The following is a 21,305-nucleotide window of genomic DNA, read 5'->3' as shown; positions in this document are numbered from 1 at the left end:
AAATATTTTTGAGTTGAAGTCGGCAGGAAGTGGAAAGGGCTTGGATATGTGGTTTGAAGGAGAGATCAGCGTCAAGGATTACTCCGAGGCAGCGAGCTTGTGGGACTGGGGAGAGTGGGCAGTCATTTACTGTAATTGATAGGTTCGTAGGGGGGGTCACGTGAGATGGGGGAAAGATGATGAATTCTGTTTTGTCCATGTTGAGTTTCAGAAATCTAGCGGAGAAGAAGGATGAAATAGCGGACAGACATTGTGGGATTCTGGTTAGTAGGTGATATCTGGTCCAGAGACGGAGATCTGTGTGTCATCAGCGTAGAGATGATACTGAAAGCCGTGAGATTCTATGAGCTGTCCCAGGCCAAAGGTGTAGATGGAGAACAGCAGGGGCCCAAGGACTGAACCTTGTGGGACTCCGACAGATAGGGGGCGAGGTGAGGAGGTGGTGTGTGAGTGGGAGACGCTGAATGTCCGGTCTGTTAGGTATGATGAGATCCAGGATAGGGCCAAGTCTGTGATGCCAAGGGATGAGAGGGTCTGTAATAATAGGGAATGGTCCACTGTGTCAAAGGCAGCCGACAGGTCCAGGAGGAGGAGGACAGAGTAGTGTCGCTTGCTCTTGGCGGTTAAGAGGTCATTGGTGACCTTAGTAAGGGCAGTTTCAGTGGAGTGGTGTGACCGGAAGCCAGATTGTAAGTGGTCGAAGAGGGAGCAAGAAGAGAGATGGGAGGACAGTTGAAGGTAGACGTGTTGTTCCAGGAGCTTATTGATTTCTTGCTTTAAAAGGTGTGAGTAGCAGAGAAAAAAAGAGGATGACAGGCATTGACAGTGTGCAGCAAGGCTAAGTACTGGAGGGCCAAGAATCCCCTCCATCCAGGGGTGAAAAACTTGTAGCATCATTCCCAAGAAGACTCATGGCTGTACTAGCTCAAAAGGTGCTTCTCCTGAATACTGAGCAAAGGGGCTGAATACTAATGACCATGGGATATTTCAGTTTTTCTTTTTTATTAAATTTGCAAAAATTTCTACATTTCTGTTTTTTTCAGTCAAGATGGGGTGCAGAGTGCACATTAATGGGGAAAAAATGAACTTTCTTTAACTTACAAAATGACTGCAATGAAAAAAAAGAGTGAAAAATGTAAAGGGGTCTGAATATTTTCCATACCCACTGTACACCCAGCACGGGGGGCAAAGGTAACGAGGATAGATCAGAGAGGAGTGTAACCAAGGTCGTAGAATATTGGCGAGGGGAAGTGTAAAAAGGGTATACAAGTTACACCTACTGACCCCCCAACATTACCCCATCCCTGTACAGCCCCCATCACACACAGACCCCAGCATCGCCCCATCCCTGTACAGCCACCCACCACACACACACCCCCAGCATCACCCATTCCCTGTACAGCCCCCTACCACACAGACCCCCAGCATCACCCCTTCTGTGTACAGCCTCCACGACACACAGACCCCCAGCATTGCCCCATCTCTGTACAGCCTCCACCACACAAACCCACAGCATCGCCCCATCCCTGTACAGCCACCCACCACACAGACCCCCAGCATCACCCCTTCCCTGTACAGCCTCCACCACACACAGACCCCCAGCATCGCCCCATCCCTGTACAGCCACCCACCACACAGACCCCCCAGCATTGCCCCATCCCTGTACAGCCACCCACCACACACAGACCCCCAGCATTGCCCCATCCCTGTACAGCCCCCCACCACACAGACCCGCAGCATCACCCCTTCCCTGTACAGCCTTCACGACACACAGATCCCCAGCTTCACCCCTTCCCTGTACAGCCTCCACCACACACAGACCCCCAGCATCGCCCCATCCCTGTACAGCCACCCACCACACAGACCCCCCAGCATTGCCCCATCCCTGTACAGCCACCCACCACACACAAACCCCCAGCATCGCCCCATCCCTGTACAGCCACCCACCACACAGACCCCCAGCATCACCCCTTCCCTGTACAGCCTCCACCACACACAGACCCCCAGCATCACCCCTTCCCTGTACAGCCACCCACCACACAGACCCCCAGCATCGCCCCATCCCTGTACAGCCACCCACCACACAGACCCCCAGCATCACCCCTTCCCTGTACAGCCTCCACCACACACAGACCCCCAGCATCACCCCTTCCCTGTCCAGCCTCCACCACACACAGACCCCCAGCATTGCCCCATCCCTGTACAGCCCCCCACCACACACAAACCCCCAGCATCGCCCCATACCTGTACAGCCACCCACCACACAGACCCCCAGCATCACCCCTTCCCTGTACAGCCTCCACCACACACAGACCCCCAGCATCACCCCTTCCCTGTCCAGCCTCCACCACACACAGACCCCCAGCATCGCCCCATCCCTGTACAGCCACCCATCACCCTGACCCCCAGCATTGCCCCATCCCTGTACAGCCACCCACCACACACAGACCCCCAGCATCACCCCTTCCCTGTACTGCCCCCACCACACAGACCCCCAGCATCACCCCATTTCATGTACAGCCCCCCACCACACAGAGAGGCCACCAACATTGCCCCTTCCTTGTACAGTCCCACCAACACAGAGACAGACCCCAAGCATCGCCCCCCCACCATACACAGACCCCACAGGTAAAACTACACCTCCCTGTACCCCGCGCCTGCAGCACAGCACAAGTGACATCACACTAACCTGTGCAGCCAAATGTAACATTGCCGCTCCTTCCCCACCCACAGTCCTGCGGTTCCCTGTGCAGCCCCCATACATGAACATGCATAGCTCTCCATCCTCTCAGCTCTCCTCCGTCCCCTTCGCCTCCTCAGCTCCTCCGTCCCCTTTGCTCCTCTGTTCGCTCTTCCATCCCCTCAGCTCTTCCCCGTCCCCTCAGCTCTTCCCCGTTCACTCAGCTCTTCCCCGTTCACTCAGCTCTTCCCCGTCCTCTACGCCTCTTCAGCTCTTCCCTTCAGCTTTTCCGCCCCCTCAGCGCCTCCGTCCTCTCAGCTCTCCTTCGTCCCCTACACCTCCTCAGCTCCTCCGTTCCCTCAGCTCTTCTGTCCCCCTCAGCTCTTCCATCTCCTCAGCTCTTCCGTCCTCTTCAGCTCCTCCCCCTTAGCTCTTCCGTCCTCAGCTCTCCCCCTTCCCCTCCGCTCCTCCATCCCTTCAGCTCTCCCCGTCCCCTCAGCTCTTCAATCAATCAATCAAATTTATTATCGCCAAGTACATATTACATATATACAAGGAATTCTTTGTGGCAAAGAGGCAACATAATATATAACAACAGATACAACAAGTAACATCTAACAAGACAGATACAGTATATAGTCTACACATGACGATTTAATTGTTGAACAGAGAGTGGATAGAAGCTGTTCATATGGCGGTTGGTGCTGCATTTGGGGACTCTGAAGCGACGTCCTGAAGGGAGTAGTTGGAATGAGGAGTGTCCCGGGTGAGAGGGATCGGATGAAATTTTCAATGCGTGGGATCGAATACTCTTATCATAAAGATCCTGGATTTTAGGCAGGGGGGAACCTATAATTCTCTCTGCTGTTCTGAAAGTCCTTTGTAAGCGGAGTTTGTCATGCGCAGTCGCTCCCCCATACCTGACTATCAGAGAGGAACAAATCACAGATCTGATGACAGCATTAAGAATAAGATCAGCAGATTCTTAGACAAACCGTATCTTTTCAGCTGACGCAGGAAGAACATCCTCTGTTGTGCTTTTCTTATAACAGCATCCACGTTTTTCCCCCATTTAAGATCATGAGAGATGATAACACCAAGGAATTTGGTCTCTGTGACCCTAAGAACCACTTCGTCATGGATGTAGATTGGAAGTATCTCATGTTGATCTTTCCTAAAATCCACAACCATCTCAGCAGTTTTTTTAGTGTTGAGTACAAGATTATTGGCTTTACACCAGTCACATATTCTTTCCACCTCACTCCGATACAAGTCTTCAGCATTTCCCCTGATGAGACCAATCAGTGTCATATCATCGGCAAATTTCAAGATTCTTACTGAGTCTGCTGAAGAGATGCAATCATTCGTATAGAGAGAAAACAGTAACGGGGACAAAACACACCCCTGAGGTGCCCCGATGTTTGTGACCAAGGTGTCCAAAGTGAATGGTCCAACTTTTACACTCTGTATCCTGGCTGTCCCCTCAGCTCTTCCATCCTCTCCGCCCCCTCAGTTCCTCCCCCTCAGCTCTTCCGTCCCCTCCACTCCTCCGCCCCTCAGCTCTTCCATCCTCTCCGTCCCCTCCATCCCTTCAGCTCTCCCCGTCCCCTCAGCTCTTCCGTCCTCTTCGCCTCTTCAGCTCTTCCATCCCCTCAGCTCCTCCGTCCCCTCAGCTCTTCCGTCCTCTTCGCCTCTTCAGCTCTTCCATCCCTTCAGCTCTCCCCGTCCCCTCAGCACTTCCATCCTCTCCGCCCCCTCAGCTCCTCCCCCTCAGCTCTTCCGTCCCCTCCACTCCTCCGCCCCTCAGCTCTTCCATCCCCTCCGCTCCTCCATCCCTTCAGCTCTTCCATCCTCTCCGCCCCCTCAGCTCTTCTGTCCCCTCCACTCCTCTGCCCCTCAGCTCTTCTGTCCTCTCCGCCCCTCAGCTCCTCCCCCTCAGCTCTTCCGTCCTCTTCAGCTCCTCCCCCTCAGCTCTTCCGTCCTCTTCAGCTCCTCCCCCTCAGCTCTTCCGTCCCCTCCACTCCTCAGCTCTTCCCACCCTCCGCTCTAACATTCATTCAGTGCATAGGCAAACACCATGGGTAACCCAATTTCTTATAATGGGAACATTTTTTTCATGAGGCCCTCCTGTACGTCTCATCAAAGGGGTATTGGGGTGCGTCTTAATTTTGGGCAGCCACTTACTGCATAGGCAATAACAGTATCGGAGACCCAATGTCTAATAATGGGACAACAAAGCATCGCCGGCTGATGGCTCTCTAACAATAGTAAAGGCCACCTGATGGCCCTATAAAAATAGGCTCCGTGACTTTCACAGTCCCTCCTTCATCAATGAAACAGGATGTGTCTGATGATGTGTCACGTGGCCAGCTAAGGTTGGAAACTGTGAAAATGACATTTCCCAGTGAGTGCATTTGTATTGGTTGAAAGCCATGCTAAAGTTCACGCTACGTGTGAACATAGCTCAAGGTGTGGAGAGGCATTTTTTTTTTTTTTTTTGGGGGGGTGTATTTATTTTGCCTTACATATAAATTGTTACATTGGACAGGATGTTCCTTAACTTGTTTCCCAGGATTAATCCATTTTGGTTTCGTTTTTGTATGTTTTATTGTGCGCCCGGAAAAGTGGCATCACACTCTGACAACATTGTTCACAGCAGAGACCTGTGAGTCAGAAATGCTTCCAAGGGTCTTCCCCGTGTCATTTGAGCACTGTTCCCATCGATTTCTGATGTTTTTAGACCCTAAAAGGACCCCCAGGGAGATCACGGCAAAAATGCTCGGGTTTCTCTTACACTTACATTGGGCTCGTTGCTCGGGTCAAGCACCCGAGAATTCCAATTTGCTTGACCCGAGCAACAAGCACTTTAGTGCTCACCCATCACTACTCACATCCTATCAGTATGTCTTTGGAAGTGGAGCTGCTCATACTCAGTCTCATAAAGAATGAATGGAGCACTCTGAGCTCCATTATTTCCAGACAGTCCCGTAGACAATGAATGCAGTGGAGGATAAGCCCGTGCACCTCTGCTCCATTCAAGAATGGGATGGATCTAGGACACTTGTGCACTGAGCTCTGGAGACCGTGTCATGGAGATTATTACCTGATGTTTTCTAGTACGTGGACGGGTCAGAAATGTCCCACAGTGAACGGCCGCCCTCGCCGGTCTCTTGTCTGAGGACACAGAGACTAAAAGCCTTTTGTTCCCATCCCATAGATCGGTGCACAGCCTGCTGGTGCTGGTGGTGAAGCTCCCGTGGGGCAGCATGGTGACACTGGGACTTTCTTTGTCTTGTTGCTGTTTTCATTGGTTCATCTCTGACCAAGAACAATGAGATTCCTCCTCTCAGACCCATCTCAGAAAATGAAATCAGTGACCAGAAGGGAACCTGCTCTTCCTTCTCCTGACCTGTCGGTGGGCACTGATAGACATATTGATGACCTAGCCATCAGGTAATGCTATGGTGGCTCAGTGGTTAGCTCAATTACCTTCCAATGCTTGGGTCCTTAGTTCAATTCTGACTGAGGTCGGAGTAATTCCTCCTCTTAGTTGTACTTTAGATATTGCAGATGGAGCTGCTCTAGTTTTTCCTGATCTTCCCATTGGAGCTGCGAGTCATCAATGATTTTGCCGGTGTTTCTCTTGTGAGCAGCACGGTGGCTCAGTGGAAAGTGCTGGTGATCTGCAGCATGGGAGTCCAGGGTTCAAATCCCACCATGGATGACATCTGCAAGGAGCTTGTATGTTCTGACTGAGCTGCCACCCGTGCTCCAAAGACATACAGGTAGGGGCCAGTGATGGTGATACCTGTATTCTGAGGGTTGGAGGAACATTTGCATCTGTGGACATGAGGGGGCTAAAATTTTACTAAGTCCAAAAACTCCTTTTCACAGCTCAGGCACCGCTGAGCCGCATATATACAAGACAATTTCTTGTATCAGGACATTCATCCAATAAGGACTGACACCACTCAGGCTACTTGCCCAATGAAGGGGGCAGGCAAGCAGCCCTCCTGGATGCTCACAGGTAACGCCACCACTGTATGTCTTTGGAGCATGGGTGTCAGCTCAGTCAGGGAGAACATACAAGCTCCTTGCAGATGTCATCCAAGGTGGGATTTGAACCCTGGACTCCCATACTGCAGATCACCAGCACTTTCCACTGAGCCACCGTGCTGCTCACAAGAGAACCGCCGGCAAAATCATTGATGACTCGCAGCTCCAATGGGAAGATCAGGAAAAACTAGAGCAGCTCCATGTGCAATCTCTAAAGAACAACTGAGCGGAGGAATTACTCCGATCTCAGTCAGAATAGAACCAAGGACCCAAGCGTTAAAAGGTAAGGGAGCTAACCACTGAGCCACCATAGCATTACCTGATGGCTAGGTCAACAAAAGCCGGGATAGAACTAAGGACCCACTCAGCTCAGTGGTTAGCTCCCTTACCTTTTAACACTTGGGTCCTTGGTTCTACTCTGACGGAGGTCGGAGTAATTCCTCCGCTCAGTTGTACTTTAGAGATTGCACATGGAGCTGCTCTAGTTTTTCCTGATCTTCCCATTGGAGCTGCGAGTCATCAATGATTTTGCCGGTGGTTCTCTTGCGAGCAGCACGGTGGCTCAGTGGAAAGTGCTGGTGATCTGCAGCATGGGAGTCCAGGGTTCAAATCCCACCATGGATGACTTCTGCAAGGAGCTTGTATGTTCTCCCTGACTGAGCTGCCACCCATGCTCCAAAGACATACAGTGGTGGTGTTACCTGTGCAGTATCCAGGAGGGCTGCTTGCCTGCCCCCTTCATTGGGCAAGTAGCCTGAGTGGTGTCAGTCCTTATTGGATGGATGTCCTGATACAAGAATTTGTCTTGTATATATGCGGCTCAGCGGTGCCTGAGCTGTGAAAAGGAGTAAGTAAAGACTTAGTAAAAATTTTAGCCCCCTCATGTCCACAGATGCAAATGTTCCTCCAACATACAGAATACAGGTAACACCATCACTGGCCCTCTTTGGAGCACAGGGAGAACATACAAGCTCCTTGCAGATGTCATCCATGGTGGGATTTGAACCCTGGACTCTCATGCTGCAGAGCATCAGCACTTTCCACCAAGCCACCGTGCTGCTCAGAAGAAACACTTGGGTAAAGTCATTGATATGACTACCAGCACCGATGGTAAGATCAGGAAAAACTAGAGCAGCTCCATGTGCAATTTCAAAAGAAGACCTGAGAGGAGGAATTACTCCGACCTCAGTCAGAGTAGAACCAAGGACCCAAGCATTGAAAGGTAATTGCGCTAACCACTGGGCCACCATAGCATTACCTGATGGCCAGGTCATCAATATGTCTATCAGTGCCCACCGACAGGACATGAAAAGGAAGAGCAGGTTTCATTAGAGATCTCTGATTTCATTTTCTAACATGTGTCTGAGAGGAGGAATCTCATTGACATCAGTCAGATTTGAACTAAGGACCCAAGCATAGGAAGGCAATGGAGGTAACCACTGAGCCACCGTACTGACTGAGAGTTTAGTCCTGCCCTGATAATCAATAGGACTCTCAGCATTTATGGGAAGATCAGAAAAACTAGAGCAGGTCCCATTACAATCACTGATTACAATTTCTAAAATACAATTGATAGGAGGAATCTCATCATCTTCCCTCAGAGGTGAACCCAGGACACCAGCAGTGCTAACCACTGCACCATCATGCTGTCCAAGTGCTAACCTCTGGGTAAGTCATCTATAGGACTCCCAGCATGTACTGGAAGGTCTGGAAAAATAGACATAGCTGCCCAACACATCTAACCAATCTCTAAAGTGAGGTGGACAGCTCTACAGGGAGGCTGCCACACTTTGTACTGGTTCTACGCCCTGCATTTTGTAGGGCAGCTGAAGGGTGCAGGTAGCAGAGTCCGGCTGGGTTTACAGGAGCGTATTGCCATAGACACACATGGGTGTGAGTTCGGATCGGGATACCCTCCGCGATGCTGGAGGCTGTGGTCTGTATACAGACTGTGAACCAGCCTACAACTAATTCTGTAACGGTGCATGTGTTACTAACGCAGACGGCGTTGGCGTGTGTCGCCATTTCTAATTCACCTATGGATTTTGGCATGGCAGGGCGGGGGGCCCCCATCTGAAGGTTCTCCTCGGGGCCCATAAGTTTGTAGTTATGCCACTGATCATTAGTGAGATCACATTTTATGCTTTATTTCAGGTTTTCCAGATTCCGGCCAGACAGTTTGTAGAAGACTTGATGCTCCTAAAGATTTATAAGAGTAAGAAAAGCACAAGAAAGTCTCTGCGGAGCTGGTTGGAGGTAAGAGCCATGAGCAGAGCGAGCGGACAGTCACTACATCATCACACCTCCCAATACCAGCACTAAGAGCCCTAACATTTCTTGCACTTTAGTGATTTTTTTTTTATATATGTATATAGTTTAATATAATTTTTTAAATATATATAATAACTTTGTATAAAGTGTTTTTATAATGTATGTGTATATATATATATTTTTTTTTAAATCCTTCATTTTTGTTGCAGTTTGCAAACATAGTCCAATAAAATATATTTTAAATGGCGATTTACTTCCAAACCGTTTTGCAGCGAGGCTGACCATCACTTTCTGCTCCTCTTCAGTTCTCCCTGCCATATGCAAGAAGATACGGCCGGTGCATTACTACGATGCTGCAGAACGGACACCACAGGTCGGCCTCGTGCATCGCCCTGAGAACTATTCTACGGTAACGTCGTCTGGCTGAAGGGGCTGTGACATTTATTAGATATGTATTTATTACTGGTTATAAGGGGACGGCGGAGCAGTTAATGGTCCGGACAGGATTTTGGGTGAATATTTTAACGTAAAGGAGGTCGTGTGGAAAAGTGGCACAATCGGGAACGAGCACCAAACACTTTCTCTGGACCCGTCACTTCATCTTATTCCGGGGTTACAGGCACTTATAGTCACAATGTCCTTCTGTGAGCGTTACAGTCTCGGTGACCCTGGAAAAAGACGTCTGTGATGGCTCTAGATGAGAGACCATGTTCATATACAGGGCGCTACATTCATCCTTGTTTATATGGACCCACCGGGTTCCGTCCGAGTTCTGTATCAGTGCGGATGACAACAGCCAGACGATCAGAGGAATAAACCTGTTTTTATTCAGCTTTACCTCCAGTAAATAAATTATTTCTAGTTTTATGAAGAACTATAACAAAATATGACGCACATCAGATTCCGACATTGTGAAAACGACAGGAAAAAGGTCTCAGTAAATACAGAAATCTATTTTGCAAAACTTTTTTTTTTCTTTTTAATAAATTGTACAAACTGTTCAGCTTTAATAAGTAAATCTGTCACTGAGAGGAAGGCGATAATAAACTATATACAGGGAGCGGGAAATATTACACGTGAGCAGGTCACCAAGTCGTCTGTTAGAGGGGCCGATGCCCGGGGGCTTCAGCTCCGTCATATCCAGCATCCGATCACACCTAAAAAATAAAACAGGGACTTGAGTCAGCAAAACTATGAGTGGTAAAGTGGGTATGTCCTTAATGCCAGGAAAATACAGGGTACATGTAATTATAAATGCCGTATATACTCGTGTATAAGCCGAATTTTTCAGCACATTTTTTTATGCTGAAAACTCCCCCTCGGCTTATACTCGAGTAATGGTCCCAGAAGATGGAGGGGGATCGGCAGCGGCAGAGCAGCGGGTCACAGGAGGCAGGAGCCAGCTATTGTGGCTAAAGCCTGTACCCGCTGCTAAAGAGAAATGAATATTCACTGCGCTGGCAATGAACATTCACTTCTCTCTAATACCGAGCACAGTAGTCACAGCCAGCGGTTACGTGTGACCGCTACTTAAGAGAAATGAATATTCACTTCTCTCCACGCCCATGGACGCAGTTCATGCTAGACAGCCCAGGAATCTACAGGAACTGGAGGCTTTACCAAGAAGAGTGGGCAGCTTTACCATCTGAGAAAATAAAGAACCTCATCCACAACTACCACAAAAGACTTCAAGCTGTCACTGATGCTAGAGGGGGCAATACATGATATTAAGAAATGAGGAATGTGAACTTTTGATCAGGGTCATTTGGATGTTTTGGGTTGTCATTATTATTTAAAAAGAAAAAACACAGTAGTTTTATAATAAATGGCTTCACCCAACCACTAACCATGAGGGGAGAAAAAGGTTTGGTGTCATCATTCATATTCCCTGAAAAAAGGCCAAGAAAGCAAAAATTCTGCCGGGGTGTGTAAACTTTTGAGCACAACTGTACATGCAGTTATTTTTAACATTTGTTTTTAATACAAAATCTATATTTTATTGCCTATTCCAGTGTTTTTCACTTCTTTTGTTGTTATGACCGTATTCTGGTGAATTCTCACTGGGACTATAGAACCATAGTGGACTATATATAACAAATAGTTGTCCAATATGGAGCTAAATACTGTGTAATACAGCATGTCAACTTATCCCCTATAGAAATCATGCCTGTATTATAGCTTTTAGTGGTCTCCAACACACCTGGATAATAGAGTAATAAGAATGGTACTTAGTCTTAGGACATGAAAGTACAGAAATGGTGGTCCAGCACTCAGGGTAAAAGGGGATTCTTTATTATCTCAGAATACATGTGACAAACAGATTAACAAGTCTATGAAACCAACGCGTTTTGAGTGAACTGAGCACATGTACTCATGGTGGCTACATCCATTATAAAACACACGGGATAAACTTCCCATAATGGCCTGAGAGAATGAAAGCCCCAATAGGACAGGCGGTAATCGTGAAGCAGGTTTCCTCGAAACGCGTTGGTTCCATCATGTGACATAATACAGAAGCATCGCCTTGTATCCTGAGCGCTGGACCATCTCCTACCATCTACATCCTGACCCAATAAGTCAGACCCATGGCAAGAAACTTTCCTAAAGATAGAAGCTCATTCACAGGAAATGTCTGAATGTAAAAAATAAACACATAAGACTGAAATCAACATTTTTTTTTCTGTCTGATGCAGTTTTTTCAGCCAAAAGTGAATCCAGCAGGGAAGGAAGGATCCATCTCACTTTATATTTTCCATTCTGAATTTGGCTGAAAACTGCGTCAAAGACTTAACAAAAACTACACCTGTGACCTTACCGTTATACTAAGACGAGTCTGTGGGCCCTAAGATGCCGCCACATACACGGCTCACGTCCTCGGCTGCTGCACTACTCTGTGTGTTTGACCCTGCCCGATCGTGACGCCATAAATCATTAATATTGGCAATCTAATCTGTATAACGAGCCTCCGATAACAGCGCGGTCAATAAGGGTCCTCTATAGTGGAAGGAAGTGTCAGATACTATTGTCTGACAGGAGAGAAAGCCGCGATCAGACTCTCGACTGCAGTCACATATCAGATGGGTAAGTCAGACCAAACTAGCACACGCTGCAGTTTTTTCCCCCCATGGACCAGAAATGTGAAAAATAGTGCATGAAGTCAGCGATCGCTTAGGAGTAAGCCTGCTCTTCTCTGGAAACAAAGATTGTATCATGGCCAGAGGCTGGGACGCGCGGTGAAGATGCGCTTCAGATTACCTTGGTCTTTACTGTTATGGTATCAATTCTATGCAGCAATTTAGAAAACTCGGAAACAGGAAAAAAAGAATCCAATATTTCTGAGAATGTGAAGCAGCCGAGCGCGAGGTGAACACCGCTGTAAACAGTGTGTTACATGGAGACGGTGATCAGAGGTGACCCCACGTATGGATCTGTTACATGAAGTACAAGAGAGACACTTACTGGATGTTAGGAGGAAATTCAGACAATGGTGGAAGGACTTAAAGAAATGTGGCTTGGATTCTGGGGAGAGAAGCAGTAAGGAGCAAGGGTTAGATTGCAGAATCTGACACTTTCATCTACTCCTGAAATGAGGTGTTAGCAGTTGTCAGAAGTGAGCGTTATATAGTGAGCGGGGAGAAGAGGTGGTGAAGTCTGATTACTCCATGTGTAGTGTCATCATGGAAGGATGATTAATACATTCATGTTATACTGATATAGCAGAGGTGACTTTGCTTGTTACAGAATGGCCCACATTGATTATGTCTAAGCCCTCCATCAGACGTAAATTTGGGTATTCCCCAGGATATCCCTAGGAGGGAAGGCTCTGATATGGTCAATGCTGACAGGATACCAGTTCCACATTGTTTTTCCTTTGCTTTCATTTTTCACATGCTTCAAACGGTGGAGGCTTCAGGCACAAACAGTGTGGCATGGTGGAGGCTTCAGACACACAGTGTGGCATGGTGGAGGCTTCCGACACACACACAGTGTTGCATGGTGGAGGCTTCCAACACAGTGTGGCATGTTGGAGGCCTCCTCCACTTCTCCGGGATTGTGTGTTGGTTGCATACATGACTCTCTAGATCAGTGATTCCCAAGCTGTGGGTCTTCAGCCAGTTGGCATGCTGGAAGTTGTTGTGCCACAGCTTGGGAAACATTGCTATGAGATGTAGTTACGTTAGTGTATTGGTGAGGACCTTACTGCTGAGATGTATTGTCTGTTGATGAATCTGGATTTTTCCACCACCGGTGAGGCGACGCTGGTGCTGTTCCTTCTTTCTGGGAAGGTGTACTGTGTGGAGGCATCACACGGAGAGCCAGCATCTTCAGACAGATTGTCCTGAGGGATACCGGAGACACAGCCGCTGTCTGAGCCGCTGGAGCCAGCACCAGACATACAGTGAGAGGACTCGGAGCTTTCCGTGGCTGCAAGTAAAACAGCAGACGATTAGTATCCGCCGAGCGGTGAGAGGGATGATGATGACAGAGCAGGTAGGACACGCACTCATGGAGGGCTGGCTGCAGCTCGTCTCATTCTCCAGCTCGTCTTCCTCCAGGAAGCTACTGGCCTCATACGGTCTATTGGGGGACAGCACTCCGGGCAGAAGGGTTTGGTTCACATACATGTGCAAGTTAAGGGGTCCCAGCAGTGAAGCAGAAGACAGTCCGCAGGGTGAGGGGACAGCGTTACACGTTATGGGAGCCTGAGTCCTTTTGTACGGATCCGAATGGTCAAACACAGACACCGCAATGGAGGCCCTGGTCCTCGCCCCTGCCCAGAACACAAAGCATCGGCTGTATTGATCTCATGCATTCAGTGCAATCACCACTGTGGGAGTGTAATAACGTATAATGACTTACCTCGCCCTTTCATGATGTAATCGATAGCGCGGTTATTGATTGCTGCATCGCTGGGCTTGATGTCCAGAAACGGCTTATTACCAACACCCATAGATACCATCTCCTGCATACGGATCTCTGAAAATAAAGTCTCCAAGATCAGAATCAAGAAAAAAAGCCGTAATGCATCTCCCCCCTGCCAGAAAGAGACCAACATGGCCCCGGTAGGGGGCGTTATCTGACGCGAGACCCATCTCCTTACCCCAGTCTACAATGCGGCTCGCCCTGGGGGACGCTACCTTTATTCCTATTGGCTTGCTGCCACAGGATTTTGGCAATGTCGGCCGTCCACGCATGCTTGATCTCGGCGGTGCCGGCTTGGAGAATGTGAGTATCGTTAGATTTCCGCCTCCTGAACCAAATTTCAAAGCGCAAACCACTATCTCCAGAGTTTTCTGTCAAACCAATGTCTGCTGTCTGCAAACCGTAGGAAAGGTGGGATTGTGAAATCCAAATACTGGGGTCTATCCCAGTCCAGACCATTAGTCACAGAGTTTTCTTACTTTGAAGGAACGCTTATAGATGTAGACATCTAACCCTCCCTCGATCCTCTTGGGTTTACTGAACAGGATCAGATCCTCGAACAAGAAGACATGTCTCTGACACTTCTTCCGGCCCAGCCACACCGTAAACTCGTCCTGTCTCACCAGCTGTCCTTGCTCCTTTAAGTTCACCTGAAGTCACAAAAGATGGAAGATGTGAAGTGGTGACACCTGCTCATACGTGACCATCATCAGCGAGTGAAGCACCTGATTACTCACATCACAGTCCCGTATGGCGTCCATAGCCAGAAGATCGTTCCCGTGACGCAGCTGGAACTTGACCATCTCCTCGGCCGCCCGCAGGTACGCCAGCTCCTGATCCTGCGCCTCCCCGCACTCCTTAATCAGGTCCTTCAGGAGAAGTGCGTACTTACTCATCCTCTGAATGGGCTTCAGCAGGTACGATGCCAGGTCCATCTTATCTCCCAGCTGCCGCTGCTTGTTCTGACACAAAGTGACAAACCCTTCATGAAACAAATCCTCGGTGTATACAAGCAAAGTAATCTAGATGCTTACCGCAACTTTCTTACCTTAAAAAATATGTTCCCATGGCTGGCGAGGAGCATGTCCGACCTGGGCTTATTCTTGCTGTACAAAGCGTACATTCCAAACTGGTCTTTCTGGAAGGAATATAAAAAGACGAATTCCATCATTAGTGACGATCTTCCTGGATAATCTGGAGCAGAAGCAGCTCCCATTATATGTGGCCAAGGTCCAGGGCTCAGACAATGGAGGCCGATGTCGCCCACTCCGGGGGGTCACTTACGTGTCGGAGGAAGCAATGGCTGACTCTTAGGGGATGATTGCAGCAGCTCTCCAGCTCCTTCAGGAAATACTGGCTGTGAAAATCTCTCAGCTTCTCCAGGTTTCCAAAGATGATTCCCCTCTTCCCCCGCAGGTCCTGAGGCAGGTCCATGCGATCCATCTCGGGAAAGTAGTTCTCACTGATGTACCACAGGGACCGGACGTATTCTCGCTCGGTGGTGACCATCTCATCGATGATGTGCCGGAGTTTACTACAGCAGAAGATAAAGAGCTGAAGCCTGATCCTTGTGTGACGCATATACCCCAGAGTACATGCCAACGAGTTATAGGGGTATCCAGGCATAACAAAGTAAGGCGCCTAAGATCATAGGCCATATTCCCACTTCTGGGACCCCCATAAATTACCAGTGCAGGGTCCCACATTATCCATAATAATATGTCTGTGCAATACTACAACTCCCAACATGCTGACAGACCGAGGCTGCCCAGGCCATAGGGAAAGGTAGATGGCACAGACCACCAGTAATCTGACTCTATATTGCACTATGTCGGCTTCTCACCTGCTGCGGCATCTTCCGTCTGCTGAGGAGACACTACTCCTCCTATCGTTCAGTATCCGCTCTGCTGACCAGTCCATGGAGAGGGGTAGTCGGGGGCTGCAGGAACGCTCTACCATCTCTGTGCTGCTCACTTCCAGTCCTCTGATGAAGACCCCAGTGTTTCCTCTCCTGGTGGGCTCACTGAGTCTCCGCTGACAACCATGGCTGCTTACATCAGTCCCAGGAAGGTCAAAACTCTGAGCCTTTCTGAGCAGTCTTCTTCCCATGGGGCGTGAGGAGGTCGGTGTGGAGGAGCCGGAGGGCACCTGGTGAATCAGGTCAAAGTGCAGGTCCTCTCCGGGAGAACTCTGAAGGGACAGTTTACGCCCTCTGTACAGGGATGACGATGCAATAGAACTGGCGCTGGAGCCGGGCGGACTAACTCTGAACGGCGTCAGGTCCATTTCGGGTCGCGGACACAGAACTCTCCCAAGTCTCCTCTCTCTGACACAGATGGGGGAATTAAGCGGCTTAATTTGGATGTAAGACAGATTCATGTTCTTATCTGAATGTCCCCTCTGGTCTCCATCCTCTGAAGATTTTGACTTAGGGGAATTTTGATCTCCTGACAACAAACTTTTCGCCCTCAAAGCGGCCTCAAACTTCTTCTCAAAAACTTGCCTCGCCTCCTGACACTTTGACCAGGCGAACTTCCAGTGCTTCACTCCCTTCTCACTCTTCAGCTCATAGACGAGCTCCCTCATCTCCTCAAACTTCTTCTCTCCGATCACTGGATGCTGCACCTGGTACTTCTCCAGACTCCCGAGGGCACCGAGGCAAAACTCCGGAGAGTTACAGTCATCCAGGCTGATGGCAGCAAGATGTCGCATCCCTTCCAGGGCCCATTCATAAGCCTGTGGGAGCAAATATGGAAAGTTATTAAAAACCTCTGGAACTGTACAAGCCACTAACATCAAGGCACAAAACATACGGAACGGAAGGAAGGAGAGTGAATGATCACAGCAAGCATGTACACCACTGGGACCCGCACCAGTATGGAGGCTGTCCCCAGGTGTAACTTACTAATCTGGTACAGACTCCGAAATGCTCAGTAACCAGTGAAAGACACGGACCCGGCCAACGATGGCGGAAACAAGCCTCCAGTTATCTTCAGCTCCTTTTCATGACTCTCATCATCTCAGGGTGTCTATTCCCCAGAGCTGCCGCCAGCACCGCAGGACCCTGACAAGAGCCCAGAGTCGCCATTGTGCCAATTATAGGACGGGACATTTAAATGCAAATATCCAGAGCTTTGATGTTCACTAATTCCTAATCTGCTCAAAGAGCGGCAACTCCACCTCAGCACTCCCCGCGGAGAATATATTCCCCGAGTACAGACCTCGCATGTACGGGCACAAGCGTCCTACGGAACGTCCTCCCTGTCAATTATCATGGCAGCTGAGGAGTCCTACAACTGTGACCAGGGTCTGAAACCTCCAGGTTGGTGCCTATTCTCGGAGACATCGTGGTGCCAACCATCTGATATGTGGGGGAGCCACCTTCTAAGTATTCATAATGCTGCCTCTGTGAGAACAAAGGGTTTCTCATTCTGTGGGAAACCGGACCCCCGACTCCAGCCGAGTCTCACAAATAGTCATGTTCCATGCAGGAATGTAGTCACCTGACTGTGGGCTCCTGAGAGTCACGGAGGGTGAAGTGGTGCCAGGATGAAGGAGGCACCCGGACAATAGAGGAGCCACTATGCTCCGCAGACAAAAGATTTACTGCTTGTCCTAAAATACCCAGTGCACACAGCACAAAGCCGAGAGCGAGCCTATGGGGCAGCGTCGGCCACAAGTGAATGTCTGTGCATTACATGGACGATGTGGTGGTGCCAGTCACGGAGTGGCCAACATTCATCCCTACATCAGAGGTCATTAGTGCCTCAAAAAGAGACGCTGACATCTTAAAGGGAAGCTCCAAACTTCAACGGGTTGCTTCCAACAAAAACATACAAACTGGAAGCAGCACATTTATAAGTTATTTCAGAAGAAAACAACGTACTGATCGCCGGGGATCACAGTGATTGATCCCCCACTAATCCCAATAATGGGGGGGATGCAGTGGAACGGAGGTCGGGAACGTGCGCCATTCATTGCGTATGGCCAATATGTCCAGCGCTGAGCAATTTCCGTAAGTACCAATGAATGGAGTGGAGGTCAGGAACGTGCACCATCACTCCATTCATTGCGTATGGCCAACACATCGATCGCTGAGCAACTTCCATAAGGACCAATGAATGGAGCGGAGGTCAGGAACGTGCACCATCGCTCCATTCATTGCATATGGCCAACACATCCAGCGCTGAGCAACTTCCATAAGGACCAATGAATGGAGTGGAGGTCAGGAACGTGCACCATCGCTCCATTCATTGCATATGGCCAACACATCCAGCGCTGAGCAATTTCCATAAGTACCAATGAATGGAGTGGAGGTCAGGAACGTGCACCATCACTCCATTCATTGCGTATGGCCAACACATCCATCGCTGAGCAACTTCCATAAGGACCAATGAATGGAGCGGAGGTCAGGAACGTGCACCATCGCTCCATTCATTGCATATGGCCAACACATCCAGCGCTGAGCAACTTCCATAAGGACCAATGAATGGAGTGGAGGTCAGGAACGTGCACCATCGCTCCATTCATTGCGTATGGCCAACACATCCAGCGCTGAGCAACTTCCATAAGGACCAATGAATGGAGTGGAGGTCAGGAACGTGCACCATCGCTCCATTCATTGCATATGGCCAACACATCCAGCGCTGAGCAACTTCCATAAGGACCAATGAATGGAGCGGAGGTCAGGAACGTGCACCATCGCTCCATTCATTGCATATGGCCAACACATCCAGCGCTGAGCAACTTCCATAAGGACCAATGAATGGAGTGGAGGTCAGGAATGTGCACCATCGCTCCATTCATTGCGTATGGCCAACACATCCAGCGCTGAGCAACTTCCATAAGGACCAATGAATGGAGTGGAGGTCAGGAACGTGCACCATCGCTCCATTCATTGCGTATGGCCAACACATCCAGCGCTGAGCAACTTCCGTAAGGACCAATGAATGGAGCGGAGGTCAGGAACGTGCACCATCGCTCCATTCATTGCGTATGGCCAACACATCCAGCGCTGAGCAACTTCCATAAGGACCAATGAATGGAGTGGAGGTCAGGAACGTGCACCATCGCTCCATTCATTGCGTATGGCCAACACATCCAGCGCTGAGCAACTTCCATAAGGACCAATGAATGGAGTGGAGGTCAGGAACGTGCACCATCGCTCCATTCATTGCGTATGGCCAACACATCCAGCGCTGAGCAACTTCCGTAAGGACCAATGAATGGAGCGGAGGTCAGGAACGTGCACCATCGCTCCATTCATTGCATATGGCCAACACATCCAGCGCTGAGCAACTTCCATAAGGACCAATGAATGGAGCGGAGGTCAGGAACGTGCACCATCGCTCCATTCATTGCGTATGGCCAACACATCCAGCGCTGAGCAACTTCCATAAGGACCAATGAATGGAGCGGAGGTCAGGAACGTGCACCATCGCTCCATTCATTGCGTATGGCCAACACATCCAGCGCTGAGCAACTTCCATAAGGACCAATGAATGGAGTGGAGGTCAGGAACGTGCACCATCGCTCCATTCATTGCATATGGCCAACACATCCAGCGCTGAGCAACTTCCATAAGGACCAATGAATGGAGTGGAGATCAGGAACGTGCACCATCGCTCCATTCATTGCATATGGCCAACACATCCAGCGCTGAGCAACTTCCATAAGGACCAATGAATGGAGTGGAGGTCAGGAACGTGCACCATCGCTCCATTCATTGCATATGGCCAACACATCCAGCGCTGAGCAACTTCCATAAGGACCAATGAATGGAGCGGAGATCAGGAACGTGCACCATCGCTCCATTCATTGCGTATGGCCAACACATCCAGCGCTGAGCAACTTCCATAAGGACCAATGAATGGAGTGGAGGTCAGGAACGTGCACCATCGCTCCATTCATTGCGTATGGCCAACACATCCAGCGCTGAGCAACTTCCATAAGGACCAATGAATGGAGTGGAGGTCAGGAACGTGCACCATCGCTCCATTCATTGCGTATGGCCAACACATCCAGCGCTGAGCAACTTCCATAAGGACCAATGAATGGAGTGGAGGTCAGGAACGTGCACCATCGCTCCATTCATTGCGTATGGCCAACACATCCAGCGCTGAGCAACTTCCATAAGGACCAATGAATGGAGTGGAGATCAGGAACGTGCACCATCGCTCCATTCATTGCGTATGGCCAACACATCCAGCGCTGAGCAACTTCCATAAGGACCAATGAATGGAGTGGAGGTCAGGAACGTGCACCATCGCTCCATTCATTGCGTATGGCCAACACATCCAGCGCTGAGCAACTTCCATAAGGACCAATGAATGGAGTGGAGGTCAGGAACGTGCACCATCGCTCCATTCATTGCGTATGGCCAACACATCCAGCGCTGAGCAACTTCCATAAGGACCAATGAATGGAGTGGAGGTCAGGAACGTGCACCATCGCTCCATTCATTGCATAAGGCCAACACATCCAGCGCTGAGCAACTTCCATAAGGACCAATGAATGGAGTGGAGGTCAGGAACGTGCACCATCGCTCCATTCATTGCGTATGGCCAACACAACCAGCGCTGAGCAACTTCCATAAGGACCAATGAATGGAGTGGAGGTCAGGAACGTGCACCATCGCTCCATTCATTGCATATGGCCAACACATCCAGCGCTGAGCAACTTCCATAAGGACCAATGAATGGAGTGGAGGTCAGGAACGTGCACCATCGCTCCATTCATTGCGTATGGCCAACACATCCATCGCTGAGCAACTTCCATAAGGACCAATGAATGGAGCGGAGGTCAGGAACGTGCACCATCGCTCCATTCATTGCGTATGGCCAACACATCCATCGCTGAGCAACTTCCATAAGGACCAATGAATGGAGTGGAGGTCAGGAACGTGCACCATCGCTCCATTCATTGCATATGGCCAACACATCCAGCGCTGAGCAACTTCCATAAGGACCAATGAATGGAGCGGAGGTCAGGAACGTGCACCATCGCTCCATTCATTGCATATGGCCAACACATCCAGCGCTGAGCAACTTCTGTAAGGACCAATGAATGGAGTGGAGGTCAGGAACGTGCACCATCGCTCCATTCATTGCATATGGCCAACACATCCAGCGCTGAGCAACTTCCATAAGGACCAATGAATGGAGTGGAGGTCAGGAACGTGCACCATCGCTCCATTCATTGCATATGGCCAACACATCCAGCGCTGAGCAACTTCCATAAGGACCAATGAATGGAGTGGAGGTCAGGAACGTGCACCATCGCTCCATTCATTGCGTATGGCCAACACAACCAGCGCTGAGCAACTTCCGTAAGGACCAATGAATGGAGCGGAAGATTGCATTCTCAGCCAATGTGG

The 21,305-nt window shown here is 49.5% G+C and overlaps 2 protein-coding genes across 7 annotated transcripts in view; one reads left to right on the top strand and one right to left on the bottom strand.

Moving 5' to 3' along the window:
- KCTD19 (potassium channel tetramerization domain containing 19) overlaps positions 1-10,008 on the top strand; it is a 66,570-nt gene extending 56,562 nt beyond the window's left edge. Inside the window, exons 15-16 of one of the 2 annotated variants that reach the window (XM_073554976.1) lie at positions 8,891-8,992; positions 9,313-10,008. In XM_073554976.1, the coding sequence (XP_073411077.1) occupies positions 8,891-8,992; positions 9,313-9,420 (210 nt within the window). In that variant the 3' untranslated portion in view covers positions 9,421-10,008. Of the gene's footprint in view, positions 1-5,897; positions 6,083-8,890; positions 8,993-9,312 lie in introns of those variants that run through there. The other variant, XM_073554977.1, reaches the window with a different exon arrangement.
- LOC141058762 (pleckstrin homology domain-containing family G member 4B-like) overlaps positions 9,812-21,305 on the bottom strand; it is a 120,087-nt gene continuing 108,593 nt past the window's right edge. For 4 of the 5 annotated variants that reach the window (XM_073554968.1, XM_073554969.1, XM_073554972.1 and 1 more), the window contains exons 14-24: positions 15,774-16,666; positions 15,215-15,464; positions 14,979-15,068; positions 14,668-14,892; positions 14,410-14,580; positions 14,146-14,323; positions 13,868-13,984; positions 13,512-13,778; positions 13,209-13,432; positions 12,467-12,526; positions 9,812-10,164 (exon numbers count right to left, since the gene is read on the bottom strand). In XM_073554968.1, coding sequence (XP_073411069.1) covers positions 12,485-12,526; positions 13,209-13,432; positions 13,512-13,778; positions 13,868-13,984; positions 14,146-14,323; positions 14,410-14,580; positions 14,668-14,892; positions 14,979-15,068; positions 15,215-15,464; positions 15,774-16,666 — 2,457 coding nt within the window. In that variant the 3' untranslated portion in view covers positions 9,812-10,164; positions 12,467-12,484. The remainder of the gene's footprint in view (positions 10,165-12,466; positions 12,527-13,208; positions 13,433-13,511; positions 13,779-13,867; positions 13,985-14,145; positions 14,324-14,409; positions 14,581-14,667; positions 14,893-14,978; positions 15,069-15,214; positions 15,465-15,773; positions 16,667-21,305) is intronic. The other variant, XM_073554970.1, reaches the window with a different exon arrangement.

Source organism: Dendrobates tinctorius, unplaced genomic scaffold (genome assembly GCF_039654945.1).
Source record: "Dendrobates tinctorius isolate UK_male_01 unplaced genomic scaffold, ASM3965494v1 ptg000214l, whole genome shotgun sequence".
In the NCBI taxonomy this organism is placed as follows: domain Eukaryota; kingdom Metazoa; phylum Chordata; class Amphibia; order Anura; family Dendrobatidae; genus Dendrobates; species Dendrobates tinctorius.
The sequence above is the reverse complement of the archived record's forward strand: the minus strand, read 5'-3'. Positions and strand labels throughout refer to the sequence as shown.